Raw genomic sequence first — 19940 nt, 5'->3', positions numbered from 1 at the left:
AGAGGGGGACTAATGGGTGTTTTAAGACCCCTTTAATCACATATTAACGTGCCGCGAAGCAGGCTGTGGAGCCCATATGCCAACCGCCCTGCGAACGAGGAGGCTTCTTTCCTTTAAGCAAAGAACAAAGCAGAAAAAGATAGCAAGCCTTTGCCCCTGGGTCTGGTCAAGCAGCCAGGCCAGCCCTGGGGCTGGAGGAACCCCCCCAAAGCTGCTTTGCTGTCTCTGAGTTAGAGGGATGTTGCCGAACCTGCCTCTCCTTTTTGAGGGTGTTACTGGGAAAGGGGTTGGGGCTAGTGTCCTCAGGCCACCATAACAGAGTACCATCAATGGGGGCCTTAAAACAACAGAAATTTATTCTCTCACAGTTCTAGAGGCCGGGAGTCTGAAAGTCAGCTGTTGGCAGGGCCGCGCTCCCTCTGAAGGCTCTTGGGGAGGAGGCTTCCTGGCTCCTTCCAGCCTCTGGTGGCGGTCAGCTGTCCTGGGCTTTGCTTGGCTTGGGGCTGCACCGCTCCCATCTCTACCTCCATAGTCACAGGGCCTTCTCCCTATGTGTCCTCTCCTCACACACCAGTCATTGGATTCAGGGCCCACTCTGATGCGGTATGACCTCATCTTATTATATCTGCAGAGACTCTTTTCAAATAAGGTCATATTCTCAGGTTCTGCATGGATGAGAGCTTTTGGGGGACACTATTCAACACAGTACAGGGGTGAGGGTCTGGGTGTGGTGGGGGAGGAAGAGGCTCAGATATGGAGCCTTACTTCTGAGTGACTGTAACACGACGTTCCTGCCATTTTGCCCTCCTCTGGCCCTGCCCATCACACATTCCAGAAAAGTTCAAGCACCCGACCCAAATTCCTCCCACCGATCCATCCATCGTGTCATATTAGCAACTTAGTTTCTTATTAGCCACTTCCCATCGCATCACATTAATATTTGTTTTCCCTAATACAATGCAGGAGTCTTCTCAGATTAGCAACTTTCTCATCACATTAGTGGAAACAACTCCTAACACAATGCAATCCGAATATGACACAGTCTGATGGAGAATTCTACCGCAATCCGACTCCCCTCTGCCTTGGTACAGGAATGTCGTCCTGTTGTTGAGCAATGTGGTGGCATGCTGAGACAATCAAGCCCCTGGTGAGCAGAGTCACACAGGCCACTCTCGACAGATGGAATGAGATTTGGGTCTCCCCAAAGGAGGAGGTCTCCCTTAGAAGGAACCAATGTGGGGGTCTCTCCTGTTTCCACACCCACCCTACTCCCATAAGGAACATTCTGGCTCTTCTCCTAAACATCCAAGGAACCCTGGAATCTGCAGGAAAAAAGAGACAGGTAGAGAGAGGGGTCCATTATACCTTCCACAACCTAGTTCTCTGAAGCACTAACTTTATTGGTGTGACAAGGCAAGGCTGGCATTGCCAAGGTTAATTCATCAAGGATGTGTAGACACAGCAGAGCTAGGGCGATGTGAGAAGCCAGCAAAGCGGGCTGTTGTGCTGACAAGGCCGCCGGGGATGGGGGTGATGACACTGAACTGGTGACAGGCTCTCACAAAGTGGTTTAAGGAAAATCCCACTGGAGCCTGCTTGAGCTCTGGACTGACTTGGGTTCAAATCTATCACTGCCATGTCCTAGCTGGATGATCTTGGTCATGTAATTTAAATCTCTCAGTGTCACAGTTTCCTACTCTGTAAAATGGGGGAAAAAACAGGGCCTACCTGTGAGGTTGTTATGAGTCAATGAGATATGAACAGAAAATATTTAGAAGCTTGCATAGCACTTGGCATGTGAAAAATCAGCCTTAAGACACAGTCATGGCGAGGAATGCAAATCCCAAAGTAAGTCAAGTTCAACCACATGTTCTGAGTGAGCTCTGGGCTAGACACTGTGAAAAAACAAGAAGCTGAGTCTCTCCTGTGGAGGCATGATGAAGAACCGGGAGGCAGGGGTCATACCATGAGAAGTCTTCAAGCCAAACCAAGGAGTCTGAACTTCATCTTCAGGCAAACTGGGAGCCATGGAAGCAAAAGGCCTCAAGTTTTAGTAGAGCTGAGGGAATGCAGGCCTGTGGGGACAGGAGACGTCGTTTCCCTTGCTGCCAAACCACCTGTCGTACTACTGGCTCCTTAAGTCCTGGCAGAGGGAGAGGCTGAGGGATGGCAAGAGATGGAGACAGACAGGGGCAGAAGAACAGCGAAGAAGCTGAGTGTGGGCTTCTCTGTGGCAGCGCTCACTTTCTTGCTCTCTCTGCCAGCCTGTCTGAGAGACTGGCAGAGCCCCCAGCCCACTGTAAACTATCCCAGGCAAGGTTGCCGAATAATTCTCACTGCTTCAGCATGGCAGCCCACGTGGTAGCCAAGAGCCTGCTGCCAAGAGGCAAGTGGCCAAGATTCCCTTCCAACAGAGACATCCTCTTGCCAATCAGAACCCGGCCTGCACACATCTAGTAAAATCGGACTGTTTGCCATCAGCCAAGCGGACACAGTCAGGACTTCTCGACCCTGCCCACCCCCATCCCCAAAGCCTCCCAGCAAGAAGGAGGGTCCACACCCCAAGGACCCAAGCACCTGCCCCCTCCACATTTAACCTCTAGGATCTACCTGGTGAAATCACAGCCTCCGGAGTTAAATGCGTGGGTTCAAAGCCCAGCACCTTCAACTGAGCAGCTGTGCAACCTGTGTCACCTAACTTCTATGAGCCCCATCTGTGCCTACACAGTGTGATTTATAACAGTTTCTGCCTCACAGAGTTGTTGGGGGATTAAATGAGATCATATATGAAAAGTGCTTTCCTAACACCTGGCATTTAGTCCATGCTCAATAAATGTTCATTTGGGGCACCTGTAAGATACTTCATCTATCTGGAACTCAGCTGACTAATAATATCAGCTATCCAGGACAGGGCTAGGGACCAGAGGATTAGCAGAAAAGGCCTCTAAGCAGTTAAAATAAATGCAGAGTCAGCACATGGAATGTCCAATCATGAAACCACCCTAATATTTATATAATATTAGGGTCCTATAATTAAATTTCTTAATGTTTATTTTTGACAGAGAGAGAGAGAGAGAGAGAGAGAGAGAGAGAGCGCGCAAGCAGGAGAGGAACAGAGACATACAGAGACAGAATCTGAAGCAGGTTCCAGGCTCTGAGCTGTCAGCACAGAGCCCCATGTGGGGCTCGAACTCATGAGCTGTGAGATCGTGACCTGAGCCAAAGGCAGATGCTTAACTGAGCCAAGGAGGTGCCCTGTGGTTCTATAATTAATAATAGTAATAACCACTACTACCAAGCATTGCGCATAGCAATTTAAATACAACTTGTCATTTAACAAGTAGCGTGCTGGTAAATGCTTAACAACCAGTTCTCTGGGGAAAAAAAAAGAGAAGTTTTGATGTGTACCATTTCTGTGTGTAAATTCTTCTACCATGGTCAACTTCTAGCTCCCAGTGTGACGTCACCCTACACCTAGAACTGGGAAGAACAGCTGGTTCTTAGCAGCCAGCTCTGGTCACCACTGCATTCACTGACTCTACATCCCCTATGAGGTCAGCGATATTTTAGCTCCATTTTCTAGACAAGGATAGCAAGGCTCAGAGACACAAACTTCCTTGCCTGAGATGACACAGTCAGCAGGCTGCAGCAGCACTATGATTTGGACCCAGGTCATGTGGATTTTGAAGCTCGCTCTCTGCACGTGGCCCAGTCCCTAACCTTCGTTTAGCACAATACTCAGTTTTTGGTAAAGATGGGTGATAGTGAGTGTGTGTCCTCCCCCTCAAACCTGTGCCCACCTCTGTTCAATCTGGAGGCCACTTTCCTGGTGAGGTGTCTCTGCTCTGGTTCTGTGGATCCTCCTGCAGTCACACCCACCGTGCCCACCCTGACCTGGCCCCCGCCATGACCTCCCCACCACAGACAGCCAGACACCTTGAGAAGATTTTTAAGAAGTCATCCACATTTCGTCAGGATTAAGTTGATAAAAGAGGATCAGGAAAAAGAAATCACAACATGTATGATATCACAAGCTACATATCGCTGATTGCTGTTACTGTTTGCACAAAGTTAGCAAGACTACAAAGCAGGGACTGTTTGAGTGAAGGACAAGGAACCTTTCATTTTACTTTTAAGAAGTGAAGCTGGGTGGTAGTTTTCTCAAACCACTGTGCGGCAACGTCAGAGACCACTTACCGGGCCAGCAGTGTGTCTGGGCAGGTGTGACCCACTGTGCCAAAGGGCAGAGGCCAGCACGCATTCCTAACAAAACAGCTGACAGGCCCACATGCCCCACATCCTCACCTCCATAAGCAGCCCCTCAAGACACAGAGACCACGTCCGCAGCATCTGCCTGTCCTCTCCACTTCTCAAACTTTAATGCACACGAGAATCACCCAGGATCTTGTCGAAGTGCAGATTCTGACTCCAGAGGTCCGGTGTGGGGCCGAGTCCCTGCCTTTCTCAACAGGCATTCAAGTGATGCTGATACTGGTCCATGGTGGACCACACTTTAAGTAGCTAAGGCCTAAATCCCAAACACTCAAATCCCTAAATTGCTTGTGCGTCCCCTAACATTCCTCCGTGTCTCAAGGTTTTATAAATCCCCGAAGCAATTACAGCTTGACTCCTAATCACAAACACCTCAGAGTTTGCCGCAATCCATGCGGGTCTCTCACTTCCACTCTCCATGACTGCCTTGTCTTGTTCTAACTCTTATTCAACAAATACCAAGTGCCCACTCAATACGAGGCCTGCACCGGTGCTGGGAATATGGAAAGACCAATCCCTGCCTGATAGTCTCCTTCATCTGTCAGGAAAATGCCTAGAATCTGTGAGCTCCGTTTCCAGGTAGTAGCAACAGCAGATACTTAGGTAGTACTTAGTAGGTACAAGGGACTGTTCCAAGCATTTATAAATATTAACCCTTTTAACACACCCTAATCACTGGTCCAGTGATTAACTTCATTTTACAGGAGAGGACTAAAGTTTATGAAAATGAAGTCACCTACTTGCTAAGGATTTTGTAACCTTGAAAATGAAACTATTTAAGCCCCCACAGGAAAAGAAAGTTATATATTTGTGACTAAAGGATGCTCTTGGGTAGTGTCATAAACTTGATCCTGGCAGGGAAGAGTGGGAGTGAGTCAGTAGATACCAGCAGGTAAGTAGTTATACCCGACTGGGGCAGAGGCTTAGATAATTTAGGACTCTTGGTTGTAAGCAGCAGAATCCCAACTCAAAGTAGCCTAAGCATAAAAGGGAAACTGTTGCTCACCTATCTGAACAATGCAGGAGTAGCTTCAGGCATGGCTAGATCCAGCAGCTCAAACAATATTGACAAGGTTTGATTTCTTTCTCTTAGCCCTGTTTCCCTCTGAGGTGTTCTTCTTTCTCACCAGGTCTGGCTTTCCCAGGGTCGCATTCTCCCAGAAGAAAAATGACTTTTCTCCCCACCATGTTCATACATAAGTCACAGGGAAGTTTTATTGGGATGAAACCACATCTACACATGTACATATTATATTGTCCATGATTGCTTTCCTGTTACAGTGGCAGAGATTAGTAGTTAAAAACCACATGGCCTGTAAAGCATAAATGTTTACTATCTGCCCCTTTCCAGAAAAACTTATTTTAGACTGCAATTGCAACAATTGTAGCACTTAGCTAACATAAACTGAGTGCACAGCTTATACCAGATTCAGTTCTAGGCACTCGTTTGTTTCTTCAAATATGCATTGAGGTGGGAAAACTTAAAACTGAAGAGGTTAAGAGCAGTCAAGCTCAAGGCCAGGCAGCCAGCAAGCAACAGAGCTGGGTTGTGAATTCAGTAGCATGACCCCAAATCCCATACTCTTAACAGCTCTGCTAATCAAACAAGGGTCTTCTGGAAGCTTCAGTAGGTAGATTTTCTAAATCAGGGTGTGATTTTCCAACTACTGGTTGGAAACACACCCACACATGCGTGCACACGTATTTTCTGAAGTATAAATGCTAAAGTGAATGGTGAATCCCACACCGGGTCCCCACTGCTCATGAGCTGTTTAGCGTTGTCCCATCAATGCTCTGATGGAAAGAACTGTCCTAATGAATCACTGGGGTCTCCCAGTGGACAGAGTGGCCCAAACCCCCATGAGCTGGCTTAGACTTCATGTCCCAGAAGTAGGGGCTTTAACGCTACTTAAGTCCAACATGAGTGCCAGCCCCTGCCCACCAAGGGCTCCAGGCAGGAACTCCAGTGATAAACCCACTGAGATGGGGTCTTATCAGGTCCCATCATAATCTAAGGAGCCCACGAACCTCTGATGTTTCTCATTAATTTGTAAAGCCCTGCCTAGGACGTTGCTGAGGCAGCCCCAAGGATGGAGTCTTGTCTCCTGCCCTCAGTGGGTCATTGGGACACTTTGGGCTGGGGGGATGAGAGACCTTTACTGCCAGCAGAGACAGGGAGGCAGGGGTTGGTAGTCAGAGGCATGTCCCATATTCAAAAGAAAGTTCAGGGTTTCTTATATCCTTGCGTTCAAATTCTGGTGCTGCCACTTAAAAGCTGTGTGATCCTGACCCAGGTGTTTCCTCTCTCTGAGCCTCAGTTTCCCCCTCTGCAAAATGGGTACAATGGTAACCCCATTGAAGAGTACCTGTGACTTTAAGAGATAACTTATAGCAAGCGTTTGGCACAGCATGTGAAAACTAAGAAAACGGGCTTTGCGGTTAGACTGGCTTAGTTTCAAATCCTGTCTACGAACTGCTGTGCAACCACGACTTTGCTGAGCCTCAGTTTCCTGACCTGTATAATGGGAATCATTGCAGAACTTGCCTTAGGGGTTGTTGTGAGGATCAACTCAGCTTATGGGTCGTTAGGACTGACACAGTAAAATGCTCAGCAGCTTTAGCTTTTTTCTTTTTCTTATGTCAGATGGGTAATGGGACAAGGTCTTAACAAGATTTGAGGGAGGCACGTGTCACATAACAGTGTGAACACCCAATCATCATGCTTAAGAACTACGAAAGGATCAGCTCTAGCTTTTAAAGATTACGTTCAACCAAGGCACACAAGAGATGATCATCTTAGCAATGCAATGTACCTTTACTTTCTGAGCTAAGGGTAACAGAAACTGGCCTCTGGGAAGCCTGTCCCAGCCTCTGGGGAGGTGATCTACTGTTCCATAGCTCGGATGCTGGGAGACCCAGGCCCACAAATACCCCAGCTCCAAACAGCTCCCTGCTGCTAAGGTTTGGGGCCAGGTCCCCAGAGCAGACATCCCTCTAATGGTTTCTTGCATCAGTACCCCCCCAGGGCTGTGCTAACATAACTGATGGGGGCCTTCGATGCTCTGCTCAGGGCCTCAGAGCCAGGGAAAGGTGGTCTAGCTGGTCCTTGGACATGGCCAGGTCCTCTAAGGACCCAGCCCAGGACTCACTTCCAGGCCACAGGACTCTGAGCTCCAATGGCCCACCCCCCTGAAGAACTGACATCCCTCTGGGAGGCCATTTCAGATCTGCCATGGCCAAGAAGGAACCCTGGGCTCCTGTCTGCTCCTCACTCTTTCTCCCAGCATCTTCCCCATCTCAGGAAAAGGTGGTACATCCATCCAGATGCTCAGGCCAGGAGCCCGGGAGGCATTTCCATTCATTCCATTCTGCCACATTAAATCACCTACCAGTGAGCCCCCTCACCTCCACTTTTAGTGAAGCCCAAACCATTCTCCACCCCCACCCAGCCTCCTCCAGGCCATGTGCTTGCCCCCATAATACTGTTTCAGAGAGATCCCTAATAATGCTTTTGGATGGCCTTCTGTCAGTTCTGTGGGTACTGAGTCAAAAACCCAGACCCCCCCATGTAGCTAAGGAGCCTGCACAGCTAAGTGTAGCTCTGCTCTCCCCCTGCACTTCCAACCTCCACTGGCTCTGGTCACAAGAGCTCTCAGTCCCAGAACAACCCTCTCTGATAAGATCCACACACACGTGCACATGCAGACACACACACAAACCCAGACACTCAGATATTCACAGGGGTAAAGAAGCACACACCCAGACACAGAGATAAAAACACACGTACCCAGATACATCCTACACTACCCAGACACCGAAAACACACCTCACATCCAGACACACACCTCTTTCCATGGCAGACTCCTTATATTTCATAATCCATTAAATACCCCCTTCCCCTGCTGCTCTACCATGGCACGTTGTTGATTTGCTTTGTAGGACCACAATATGCGATTCTTTTATTCTATTTGTTTATGTTTCTCATCAGTTCCCCCCAGCCCTCTCCTAGACTGTTCATATCCTGAAAGACAATTTTTCTTTTGTTCATTGCTATATTCTCAGCACCCAGCATACAGTAGGCACTTTATAAGTATTGAAGGAAGGAAGGAATAATCCCCTAATCTCTTTTCTACTTTAATAAGGGGCTATACTTGTATGCTTGTCTATGGTTAAAGTGTCCTGGAAAAACAAATAAATGCGGAGCAGACAAAAGGGGGCTACAAGTTGAGGAGATTTACCATTCACTCTATGCTCATCTTTAATGTCTCAGTTTAAAAGATGATGTGTATATTGCTTATAGAGTAATGTATCCTTGAAAATTAGTATTTTAAAATAGGATACTCCAGGGGTTCTCCAAGCTGGCCCAGCATTCTGGCTCGAGAGGCCAGGCTGAGTTCCCAGGTGGGTGCTGTCAGCACCTTTCTGGGTAGGAGCAAGGGGTCCAAACATCAGTTGGGTTTGAGAGCCAGGGGTCTGCATGACTCGCTCCAGGCTTGAGGGGAAGGGGCTGGGGTAGAGGCCTCATGTGGGTCCTATTTCCTGCACCCTCTATCTTCATGGCCAGCCTGTGTCAAAGAAGGAAATTAAGTTTGTCTAGGGCTGGATGCTCCTGAAGCCACACAGCCAACTGTGAGAATCAAGGGCACAAGGACAGAGACTATAGTTTAACAGTTTTTCTAGACTCTTCCTAGGAATGGATGTTGAAGAGACTGGACTATAACCACAAAGCCTGTCCTCATACCTTTTTTAAAAATAGAAAGTTATACATTACACATAGAGCCCTGTTCAGTATCATAATCTCACCAAATTTCCCTTATTCTGAATGGTTTAAAAATATTTTGTAACAGGATTCACGGGGCTCCCCATACTGCAGTCTTGCAGCATCATGTAGGTGCTCCAGGCTTTTCAAGTGGCTCTTCCCTCTCCAAATCCAGTTCCTTGCCCAATGCCAAGCTGACTTTTCACCCTGCTAAATCACATGATGACTGACTTTCGCCAAGTGTCTGATCTTAAGAGAAGACAGAGCTTTAGAGGAGGAGTGGGGAGGAGGTGGGAGAAGGGGAAGAGGAGAAGGAGAAAACAACCCAAAGGGGCCACCAGTTGGTTATTTGCTATTTATCTTCTTGCCCCCCACCAACACTGCTGAGTCCTTCCTATTTGTAGGGTGGAGAGAAGAGGGGATTGTCTCTGATCCTCTGTTTTCACCTGAGATAATTAAAACCTGTTTTCCTATTAACTGTTTCCACTGATGGCTTTCTGCCTAGCTTCTTCTCTTTGAACCTCCTTGAGTATGTCTCTATGGAATCATGTTGGTCCTCTGCACATCTCTACAGGGATTTGGTCTAATATTGGTCTTTTGAAGGTCCCATTTGCTTTACTGATCCCTGGACAATCTCTAGTTAAGACAATATGGCATCTTATGCCTAAGTTCCCCATAATGTCTGCAAGGACAGTCAGTGAATATTCTCCTTCAAATTTCCCTGGAATATCTGTAGCTGTTACTAAAGCCATGGATTACTATCTCTGAGTGACCCTTTCATCCTCTCTAGCTCCCTTCACCAGCCTAAAAATGACTTATAGAGATGGCAAATATAGCATCCAAGTGCTCACTGTCACCTCTCACGTCTGTGGCAGACATTACTAATGGATTGCCCATTTGGTCAGCTGGATCTCTACAATAGAGTTCAAATCAAATCAATTGTTACTCATCCCCCACCATTCCTTGTTCAGACACCTGCAAAAACCTTGAACCTTTCCTTCTAACTTCTCCCCCCTGTCTCCTTTCCCAGAGTGATTGTTTTTAAAAAAGCTTTTATCTTTTAAACATAAACCAGATACTGGCACTTCCCTATTAAAAATCCTCCAATGGCTTTCCATTGCAATTAGAATAGGATGTGCCAACTCTCTCCTGTGCTCAAGCCCTGCATGACCTGGCTTTATTGGTATTTTTTGTCAGCTTCTCCCAACTGGAATGTGAATCTTTTAGGGGAGGGATTTTGGCTACCCAGTTGGAGGCAGTGGCACTGGTGCCTACAGCAGTGCCTGGCACATCAGATGTTTATAGACTGAATGAGACTCTCTTTTGCTGATCTGGAATGTGGTCTAAGAATCTTTCTCAATGTGACATTCCAGGAAGCTACTACAGCTGAATTCTCAGAGTTCGCATGCAAGATGCAACCTACGTTCAAAGCCTATCCGGGTGAGTCTACCCAGCCTTCAATTATTTGGGAACGAGGCAATGTATAAATAAATCATTTTAGCTCTCCTGACCAGTTTACTTGCTTTCATTACACGTAGAAAAAAAATTTCATCCTTTATTCTTTGTAGTGAAAAATGGTTTGATGGGGTCCCTCTGAAGGCAGGCACCCTGGGGAGTCTGTAAGCAACATCATCTATGTTTGAACCAATGCATCAATGAGGTTACAGTCCAGAGAAAAATGCTCAGGAAAGTCAGGCCATGTGCTGCTGTCTCCTTAGGACATCACCCTTCACAACTGGCTGAGTCACCATGATGGCTGGAAACAGGTCCTAAAAAATCTAAACTTCTGGAAGGCCCAGGAGTCCCAGAACTAGAGGAACCATTGGGAGGCAGAAGGAAAATCTTTCAAAACAGAGAGCCATTATTGGGGTGAGCCCTGGTTTCTCTGTCCAGGGACATTTTGGAGCAAAAGGTGAATATTTCTGGTGTTCCTGCCAGGTTTCTTGGGGAACGGGGATGCTGGCAGGAGGAAAAGTGGATGGAGGGAGAGAAGAGTAATTAGTGCTATTAATTACATCTCAACCACAGCCTGCGTTTCTGCCCCGGGATTAAAGAAACATTCATTTGGAACGACTATTAAGGTCTTAAATTCAATGCTTCACAAATCATGGCGGTGGAATGAAAATTCTTTCTCTGTAGGGACCAGGAGGCAGAGAGCAGAGAATTTTCTATCCAGGTTGCTGCAGCCCAGCTGGAAAAGCCCGGGCTTGCGAGCCAGGGTGGAAGATGGTTTGCTTGTTATTGTTGTTGGCGGGACTTTTTTTTTTTTTTTTTTTTTTGCCTAAAGCTGCTTCAGGCGGGGACGTGTTCCAAATGTATAATCTAATATGCTATAAAAGTCACTAATGTGATTATACTTTTATATCATATTAGAGAAAATGAATACTAATTCAATACCAAACGCTAATTTGGTAGAACCCCAAATTGCTGAGAGACTGCAAAACATTTACTGGGCTGAACTTCCCACGGCTGATGCCTAAGAGTCGTGGTGCTTAGTTGCCACAACCGGTCTGTGAGTTGGGCAGTCAGAGATGTTGGGGTCTGCTGGGGTCTGCCATCTCCTCTGTGGTGGACAGATGCTGCAGTGGTTCCCCCGGGGAACATATATTCTGCCCCCTTATGGGGCACTTCTCAGTGCTCAGAGCACTTTTTCAAATCATAAGGAATGCAAATCCATTTGGATTTTTAAATTAAGCATGTTGTTCGACAGGACAGCATTGGCAGATGGGAGACAGGCTGCCTCTAAATCCGAGTCAAGGTTGGGAACGGCTTCTCAGAAGAAAGACTGCCAAGAACTATGTCCTAGGAACTTATATTAATGGCCAACATTTACTGAGCATTTACTATGAGACAAGCACTGTTAAATGCTCTCCTTCCATTCAGTCATTCAACCCTTAAGAGGACCCTACGAAATTGTAATCTTTTTTGTGCCCATTTGATAGATGAGGAAAATGCAAGTTCAGAGAGATGAAGTGGCTAGTCTAAGGTCTAAGAGCTATCTGGCTCCAGAGCTGCATCCTTAGACACTCAACTTAATTGCTGCTAGGTAAGGAGTCAGGCCCACTGAAAAGACAGTTACATTTTACCTGCATTATCTCATGTTACTCTCGAGGCAACACTTGGGTTGATTTGTTATTAATCCTATTGTACAGATGAACAAACAGGTTCAGAAAAGTGACCTAACTTGCTCAATGTCACAAAACTACAAAGAAAGCTATAGACAACCAGGACTCAAACTCAAGGCTGGCTAGCTCCAAAACCAGGGCTCATAACCACTGTACTGCAAACCTCCCAAGTTCCCCAAACCAAGGTCACAATCCTCAAAAGAAGATCCCCGTGACTTTCTCTGCCCACAGTGCTGTTCAGTATCCCCTCTCACACCAGCCTCTATATCCTGGAGACTTTTCTCCTTCCACTTCTGACCTGAGAGTCCATGGAAAGGCAGTTTGGGTCAGCTTCTAGAGTAATTCTCATTCCCTGAAATCTCTCTTGTGGGATGCCTGACTCCCTGCTCCTCCCACACCTGTATCTCATGGGTACACTGTCCCATTTTATTATCAAACATCACCCACATTTCCCCCATCTTGGCCAGCCACATCCAGAAATGCAGGGCCAGAATTACGACGTGTCGGCTCACCTTCATAAATAATATTTTGCAATTTCCTTGTCCGGGGGCATGGATAAATTATTCTTCTGCATCAAGGTTACAATGATCAAAAAGGTGGCCTGGCTGGCCTTCCTCAAGAGTGGGGATAAAAAGGAGGCTCTGATTACATCGAGGCGCCAGGCTGAGGGGGGAGCCCCGGGTCCTAGGCGTTTGCTTTGTGGCTGCACAATAATCAGATATCTGAAAATGCATGAACTCTGATTTTAAGGTCCTGCTGGAGAAGGGATTGACGTGACAAGCAAGTCTGACTTTCACATCATTCACAGGGGTTGACAGAAAGAGCCTTCTGATTAGAGTGCAGTTAGCACTGTTCCCTTGTTCCCTTCACTGAGAGCCCTCATCCACCCTGCCACAGTCACACACACACACACACACACGCGCGCGCGCGCGCGCGCCTTCTTTCTATACAGGGTGTTATGGGGCTGAACTGTGTCCTCCAAAATTCCTATGTTGGAGTACTAACCCTCATTGTCTCAGAATGTGATCTTATTTGGACATAGGGTCTTTCCAGAGGCGATCAAGTTAAAATGAGGTCCCTAGTCCAATATGACTGATGTCCTTAGAGAAAGGGGAAATCTGGACACAGACAGGCATAGAAGGAGAACTGCCTGGTGAACACAAAGATGGCCACCTGCAAGCCAAGGAGAGAGCCCTCAAAAGCAATCAACGCTGTTGACACCTTGATCTCAAACTCCAGGACTGTGAGAAAATAAATTTCTGTTGTTGAAGCCACCTGGTCTGTGGTACTTTGTTATGGCAGCCTGAGCAAATGAATGCACTGAAACATACTTTAAAAAAAATTCAGAACCAAGATATCAAGTGGTTCCCAGTTGAAGGCAGCCATCAATAGTATCTGAGGCTAATTTGTGTTAATTATTTTTTAATGTTTATTTATTTATTTTGAGAGGGAAGAGAGAAGGCTGGCGAACATGAGCAAGTATGCACATGCATGTGTGGGAGGGGCAGAGAGCGAGGGAGAGGGGGACTCTCAAGCAGGCACCACACTGTCAGCACAGAGCCTGATGTGGGGCTTGAACTCATGAACCATGAGATCACGACCTGAGCCGAAATCAAGAGTCAGAGGCTTAAGCAACTGGGCCACCCAGGTGCCCCAGAAAACCCAATTTCTGATAACCACTTAGAAACGGCCAGTGAGATGGCCAGGCGAAATCCATGAGCATTTGACGGCGGGAGTGGGCTTGGCCAGCCTTATGTGACTAGTAAGCCCACTAGGAGATCTCCCTGCCCTCCTAGGGAAGGCCTACAGCACCAGACGCCTCTCTGGCTGGCCGTCAGCATTGAGGGCTGGTGACAACACAGCCTCCCCCTCCCCACACAAGCTCATGACACCCCCTCCCACCCAGTCTTAGCAAGATGGCACCAGACTGTAGCCTCCCCCTCTGCCGCCTGCTCTCCATGCATCCAGTAGGCGCCCAATTCTCACTGCCCTCCCAAATCCGGACGAAACTGCGAATTCTCCCTGTCAGTGCTGTATATCACTTTGAGATATATACCATATTAGCAGAAAGAACTGAATTATATTGCATTCATGATGCAATTAAACACTTCACTAGGAATCAATGTAAAACTGATGAGGCCTGAAAGTAGTGCATATGGCTTAGAACATTATAAAACATTACCTTCACTCAAATCCTTTTCAGTAGCAATTTAAATCTTCTTACAGTTACTGCTGCCAATGGTAAACCATCTACTGATTCATAACAGTGCATGGTAACGAATGAATTTTTTTAAAAATTTATTCAACTACTAAATTACCCATGAAACCGGAATAGCTGACAGGAGTAATCTGAATTATTATTAGCTCTGCAAGTATTCTGCATTAGCCAATTTAAAACCACGGTTCTCAGGCAGGAACCAGTTAGTACAGCCAGAGTGTTAAATGACTGCAATAGTTCTTCATTTTACTGCTGCTTACATTTAAAGGTCAAGAGATAAAAATTACATATGACTCCAAACATAGGAAGGGTGTTTATCTTTTTCTACAAATCGGGTCAGTTGTAAACTTTAAAAAACATCTGAGATGCAACTGTATAAACTCAAAGGCCTTTCGAATATTTGGAAATCAGAAGGCTGGGGTGGGGGTGGGGGTGGGGGTGTTTCTTCACCCTCTTCCATCACTGCACATAAAGATGACATACCCCTCTTCTTTGTGGTCCTGAAACTTGCTCCCCCGCCCCCTCCCCTGATCTATTCCTTGTTCTTCCTCTCTGACCTCCATATGCTCCCCACCTCCTCCAAGTGCTTGGGCAGCTCTGGAAGGATCTTGAAGCCACAGAGAAAGAAAGTCACAGGAATGGAAGCTCCCTCCCCCACCTAAAGGTCACTTGGTCCGGCCCTCGGCCTCCCACCTGAGGTGCAGCGGCAAGACTGAATTTTCCAGGGCCCAAGCCCTTCTCTAACTGCCTTCTTGTCCACACCCAGTGCCTGTTGGTTTATTCCCCCTTCAAAAGCCCAAGGGAAAAACCAAAGTGAGAGAAATAAATAAAGAAGCAGCTTTCTTCAGGAGTCCAATGTTATCATGCATGACTAAACAAGGACCATAAAGCACAAGCTTGTTTCTTCCCATGGCTCAGGCAAGATGGGCACGTGGGTTTTGAGCTCTGTAGAAGGAAGGGAAGAGCTAAGCAAGTTCAAGGCATAATTTTATTTTTTTAATTTCCTTTCTTTGGGGGAAGTTTTTTTTTTTTCCTTTAGCCACAAAGTTAATATACGCTCACTATAAAAAATTCAAATGATGGAAAAGCACACAAAGAAGAAAGTTTGACAGCCCAGTCTTTCCACTCTGATTCAGCTATCAATAATGATTAAGCACCTACTGTGTGCTGTGCCACTGGGGCTACAGATAGGAACAAAACCGTTGGTCCGCTCTGGGCTTTTCTCTATGCATCAACTGACATGTACATTCATAGGTAGAATTATTCTCAAAAACGGGATCCTATTCTACCACTTTCTTTATTCATCCAACAAAGTGTCCTGGCACCTTTCACTGAAAGGCTATAATTCCACTATGTGCATGTATGGACCATGTATGGACGTACCCAGGCCTGTGTGGACATTTTCCTGCTAATATGAACCATCTTACAAATGAACAATGCTCAAGCTACAAGTAAAGGTGGGCCAGCCTTATGCCAAAAGGGATGTTCAAGCTGTCTGGGCAGTTTAAGGGTGAGGGGGTGCAGGCAGTGGGGGGTCCCCTGTGAAAAAAATCTTTTTAACAGGCAAAGAAAGCATTTATGACCCCCCCCTCCCGCCCCAGTGATCTTTTGTGCACAAGCTAATTTCCAGCCACTGATGTAGCTTTAAAATGTGGGCTCTCACAAGCCTGTGAGCAGCAGCTTGAACATCTGCTACTTGCAGGCTGGCGAATCCACCTTGGTGAGAGCGACGGCAACTGTCCAATATCCTCTGTGCTGCCAAGAGGCCCCTGTTAAACCAGTGGGTTTAACTGGGGTGACCTTGCCCCATGGGGGACATTTGGTAATATCTGGAGACATCTTTGGCCATCTCCCTTTGAGGGGTGGGAAGTGTGTGTTGTTGGCATCTAGTGGAGGGAGACCAGGATGCTGCTACACAACCAACCCAAAATGTCAATAGTGTCAAGTTCAACTGTGCTTTAATCAAAGTGTGGGGCAGTCTAGGTATGGTTGAGAGACTGGGTTTTGGACAGACAGACCTGTGTTTTCAAGGCTCAGTTCAGCCATTTGCTAGCTGTGTGACCTTGGACAAATGTATTAACCTCTCTGAACCTCAGTACAGTCCTTAACTACTTGTTAACAGTATCTACTTAGGGTTATTGGGAGGATTACATGAGATATTCTGTGTTAAGTATGCAGTGCCACATCATTTATTATCACTAGTATCAGTAGTAGCAGCGGTAACGAAAGCAGTAGTATTTTTATTGTAGTAAAATACACATAACATAAAATTTACCATTTTCAACCCTTTTTAAGTGTACAGTTGAATGGCATTAGTTGTGCAGCCATCACCACCATCCAACTCCAAGACTTTTTCATCTTGCAAAACAGAAACTCGGCACCCATAAAATACTGACTCCCCAGCCCCTGGCAACCACCATTCCACTTTCTGTCTCTGTGAATTTGACTCCTTTTGGGTAAGTATGTATCATACCATACAGTATGATACAGCAGAATCATATAGTATCTATCCTTTTACGACTGGCTTATTATACTTGGCTTAATGTCCTCAAGATTCATCCATATTACATTTGTCATGATTGCCTTCCTTTTGAAGGCTGTATAATATTCCACTATATGAACAGACCACAGTTGTTTATCCATTCATCTGTTGATGGACGCTTAGGATGCTTCTAACTTTTGGCTATTGTAAACAATGCTGCTGTGAAAATGGGTGTAGAAATATCTATTCAAGTCCCTGCTTTCAATTCTTTTGGGTGTATATACAGAAGCGGAATTGCTGGATTATACGGTAATTCTATTTTTAATGTTTTGAGGAGCTGTCATACTGTTTTCCACAGCAGATGCACCACTGAATTGGAAGAAGTACTTTTTAGGGACAGGCCAAGGATCAGGTCCTGGGTGGAGAATGTGTTCAAGGATCTGCACCACCCAAAAGTCTCACTCAACCAAGCCCTACTGGATATATCACCTTTCTGGACATGTCTACCTGGGCCTTTTGTTTCTTCTTTTAAGTTTATTTATTTATTTTGAGATAGAGGTGGGGGCAGGAGGAGAGAAAGAGAACAAGCAGGGAAGGAGCAGAGAGGGAGGGAGGGAGAGGGAGAGAGAGAGAGGGAGAGAGAGGGAGAGGGAGAGAGAGAGAGAGAGAGAGAGAGAATGAATCCCGATGTGGGGCTTGAACCCATGAACTGTGAGGTCATGACCTGAGCCGAAATCAAGAGTTGGACAGTTAGTCAACTGAGCCACCCAGATGCCCCTACCTGGGCCTTTTACACCACCTTTGGCTACAGTATCTCAGGGGTCTTCTCCAGGCCAGCAGCTATGCCTCCCCACTCCTCTGCCAGGTGACCCCCCCCCAACCATGACAGTCTTGTAGGTGCTCAGTTCCAAGTGGGCACATTGTCTATTTTCATACTGTCTCCTCTCAGTGCCAGGGTCTGTTACCAAACCTGGCTCCATGTGATCTAGGAATCGGGGCCCCCAGCCTCCAAGAGCTGGAATCAAGAGCTGGGAGAGTGAGAGGGCCTTAGGCTTCTGCTTAGCCCCTCACTCCAGATGTGGGTGTGCCAGGGAAGAGGGGGCTTCTCTGGGCAGAGAGAGCATGGTGGAAGTACTTCAGGCTGTGGGGACAGACACAGTGAGTGGATCATGGGGGCATAAATCCCAGGCGTTTTTGTGCTGCTCTGATCAGGCCACCTTCCCAGGGAAACAGAATGCTAGGCCTGGGAATCAGACAGATCTGGCCCCAATGCCACCTCTGTGAGCACAGACTAAATGGTTGTTACACCCTGGGCACTCTGTAGATAACTCCCATAGTTCACCTCATTTATAACTCTCATATCAGCCCTGGGAGACCAGAGCTATCGTCAGCCCCATTTTATAGAAGGCAAAACTGAGCCTCAGGGGCAGAAGCAATTCTATCAATGTTGCACAGAATTGTTAGTGGTGGAGCTGGGATTCAAACCCAGAGGGGGTGAGTCAAAACTCTGATCATTATACTAGACTTCCATGTAGCACTGAACTTGTTACTGACCCTGACTGTAAAATGGGATGATAAGAGAAGCCACCTGTGGCAGGCATTATAGACTGCTCCCCCAAAAGTTATTCCAAACCCCTTCCCCTTTACCACCTGCACTTGTTTGCTAGGGCCGCCACAACAAAATACCACAGACTGGGTGGCTTAAACAGAAAATTCTTTTCTCACAATTCTGGAAGCTAGAAGTTTTAGATCACGATGTTGGCAGGGTTGGCTTCCTCTGAGGCCTCTCCCTTTGGCATGTAGATAGCTGTCTTTCCCCTGTGTCTTCACATGGTCCTCCCTCTGTACATGTATGCTTGTCCTAATCTCCTCTCCTTATAAGACCCCAGTCACACTGGATTAGGGCTTACCCCTATGACCTCATTTTAACTTAACTACCTTTTAGGTCAAGGTAATTACCTATCTCCAAATATAGCCACATTCTGAGGTATTGGGGGTTAGGACTCCAACATATGAATTTTGAAGAGACAGAATTCAACCATAACACCACCTTCTACCAGAGAATGGAAAGCTACAGGGTCTCATTTCCCAGCCTCCCTTGCAGCTACACGTGGCCAATCAGAGTCCTGGACAACGAGATGAAGATTAGATGTCCCTGAAGAGGGCTCAACTTCCTGAATTCAAAGGTAAAATCTTCACTGTAAGAAAACCTTTTGCCCTCTGTCCCTTTGGCTTTCCCTTCTTTTCCTTCCTGGCCTGCAGATATGAGACCTGGAGGGGAAGAGGCCATCTTACAGCTGTGAAGGGGGAAGCCAACATGGTGGAATGAAAAGACTGAGGGTTGCATATCTGTGAACTTTGTTATGTGAGAAAAACAAACCCTCAAGGTGCCCTTTAGTTGGTAAGTAGATAAACTGTGGTGTACCCAGACAATGGAGTATTATTCAGTGCTAAAAAAAAAAAAAAAACCAAAAACTATCAAGTAATGTAAAGACATGGAAGAAACTTAATGGCATATTATTAAGTAAAAGACGCCAATCTGAAAAGGCTACATACTGTATGATTTCAACTATAGGACATTCTGGAAAAGGCAAAATCATGGAGGCAGTAAAAAGATTAGGGGTTGTCAGGGGTTAGCAGGAGGGAAGGATGAACGGGCAGAGCACACAAGATTTTTTACGGTGGTGAAAATACTCTATATGGTATTCTAATGGTAGATACATGTCATTGTACATTTGTCCAAATATACAGAATATACAACACCAAGAGTGAACCCTGATGGAAATTGTGGATCTGGGGTGACGATGTGCCAATGTAGGTTCATCAAGTATAACAAATGCACCACTCTGGTGAGGAATGCTGATGTGGAGGGGACTACACATATGGGTGGGGCACAGAGAGCATATGGGAACTCTGTTCTTTCTGCTCAATTTTTCTGTGAATGAAAAACTGCTCTAAAAATAAGGTTTCTTTATTTTTTAATTTAAAAACATTTTTTAATGTTTATTTTTGAAACAGTATGTGTGCATGAGCAGCAGAGAGGCAGAGAGCCTGATGCGGGGCTTGAACTCATGAACCTCAGGA

The 19940-nt window shown here is 46.3% G+C and overlaps 1 protein-coding gene and 1 non-coding gene across 11 annotated transcripts in view; both read right to left on the bottom strand.

Moving 5' to 3' along the window:
• CUX2 (cut like homeobox 2) overlaps positions 1–19940 on the bottom strand; it is a 281761-nt gene that overhangs the window by 145829 nt on the left and 115992 nt on the right. Inside the window, exon 1 of one of the 10 annotated variants that reach the window (XM_053206442.1) lies at positions 1966–17491. The exons of the other annotated variants lie outside the window; for them this stretch is intronic. Within the exon in view, the coding sequence (XP_053062417.1) occupies positions 1966–1968 (3 nt within the window). The 5' untranslated portion in view covers positions 1969–17491. Of the gene's footprint in view, positions 1–1965; positions 17492–19940 lie in introns of those variants that run through there. 10 annotated transcript variants of the gene reach the window in all.
• LOC113595197 (small nucleolar RNA U13) lies at positions 6911–7014 on the bottom strand. Its single transcript, XR_003415686.1, has one exon. It is a non-coding gene; the product is annotated as a small nucleolar RNA U13 (small nucleolar RNA).

Source organism: Acinonyx jubatus, chromosome D3 (assembly GCF_027475565.1).
Source record: "Acinonyx jubatus isolate Ajub_Pintada_27869175 chromosome D3, VMU_Ajub_asm_v1.0, whole genome shotgun sequence".
Lineage (NCBI taxonomy): Eukaryota > Metazoa > Chordata > Mammalia > Carnivora > Felidae > Acinonyx > Acinonyx jubatus.
The sequence above is the reverse complement of the archived record's forward strand: the minus strand, read 5'-3'. Positions and strand labels throughout refer to the sequence as shown.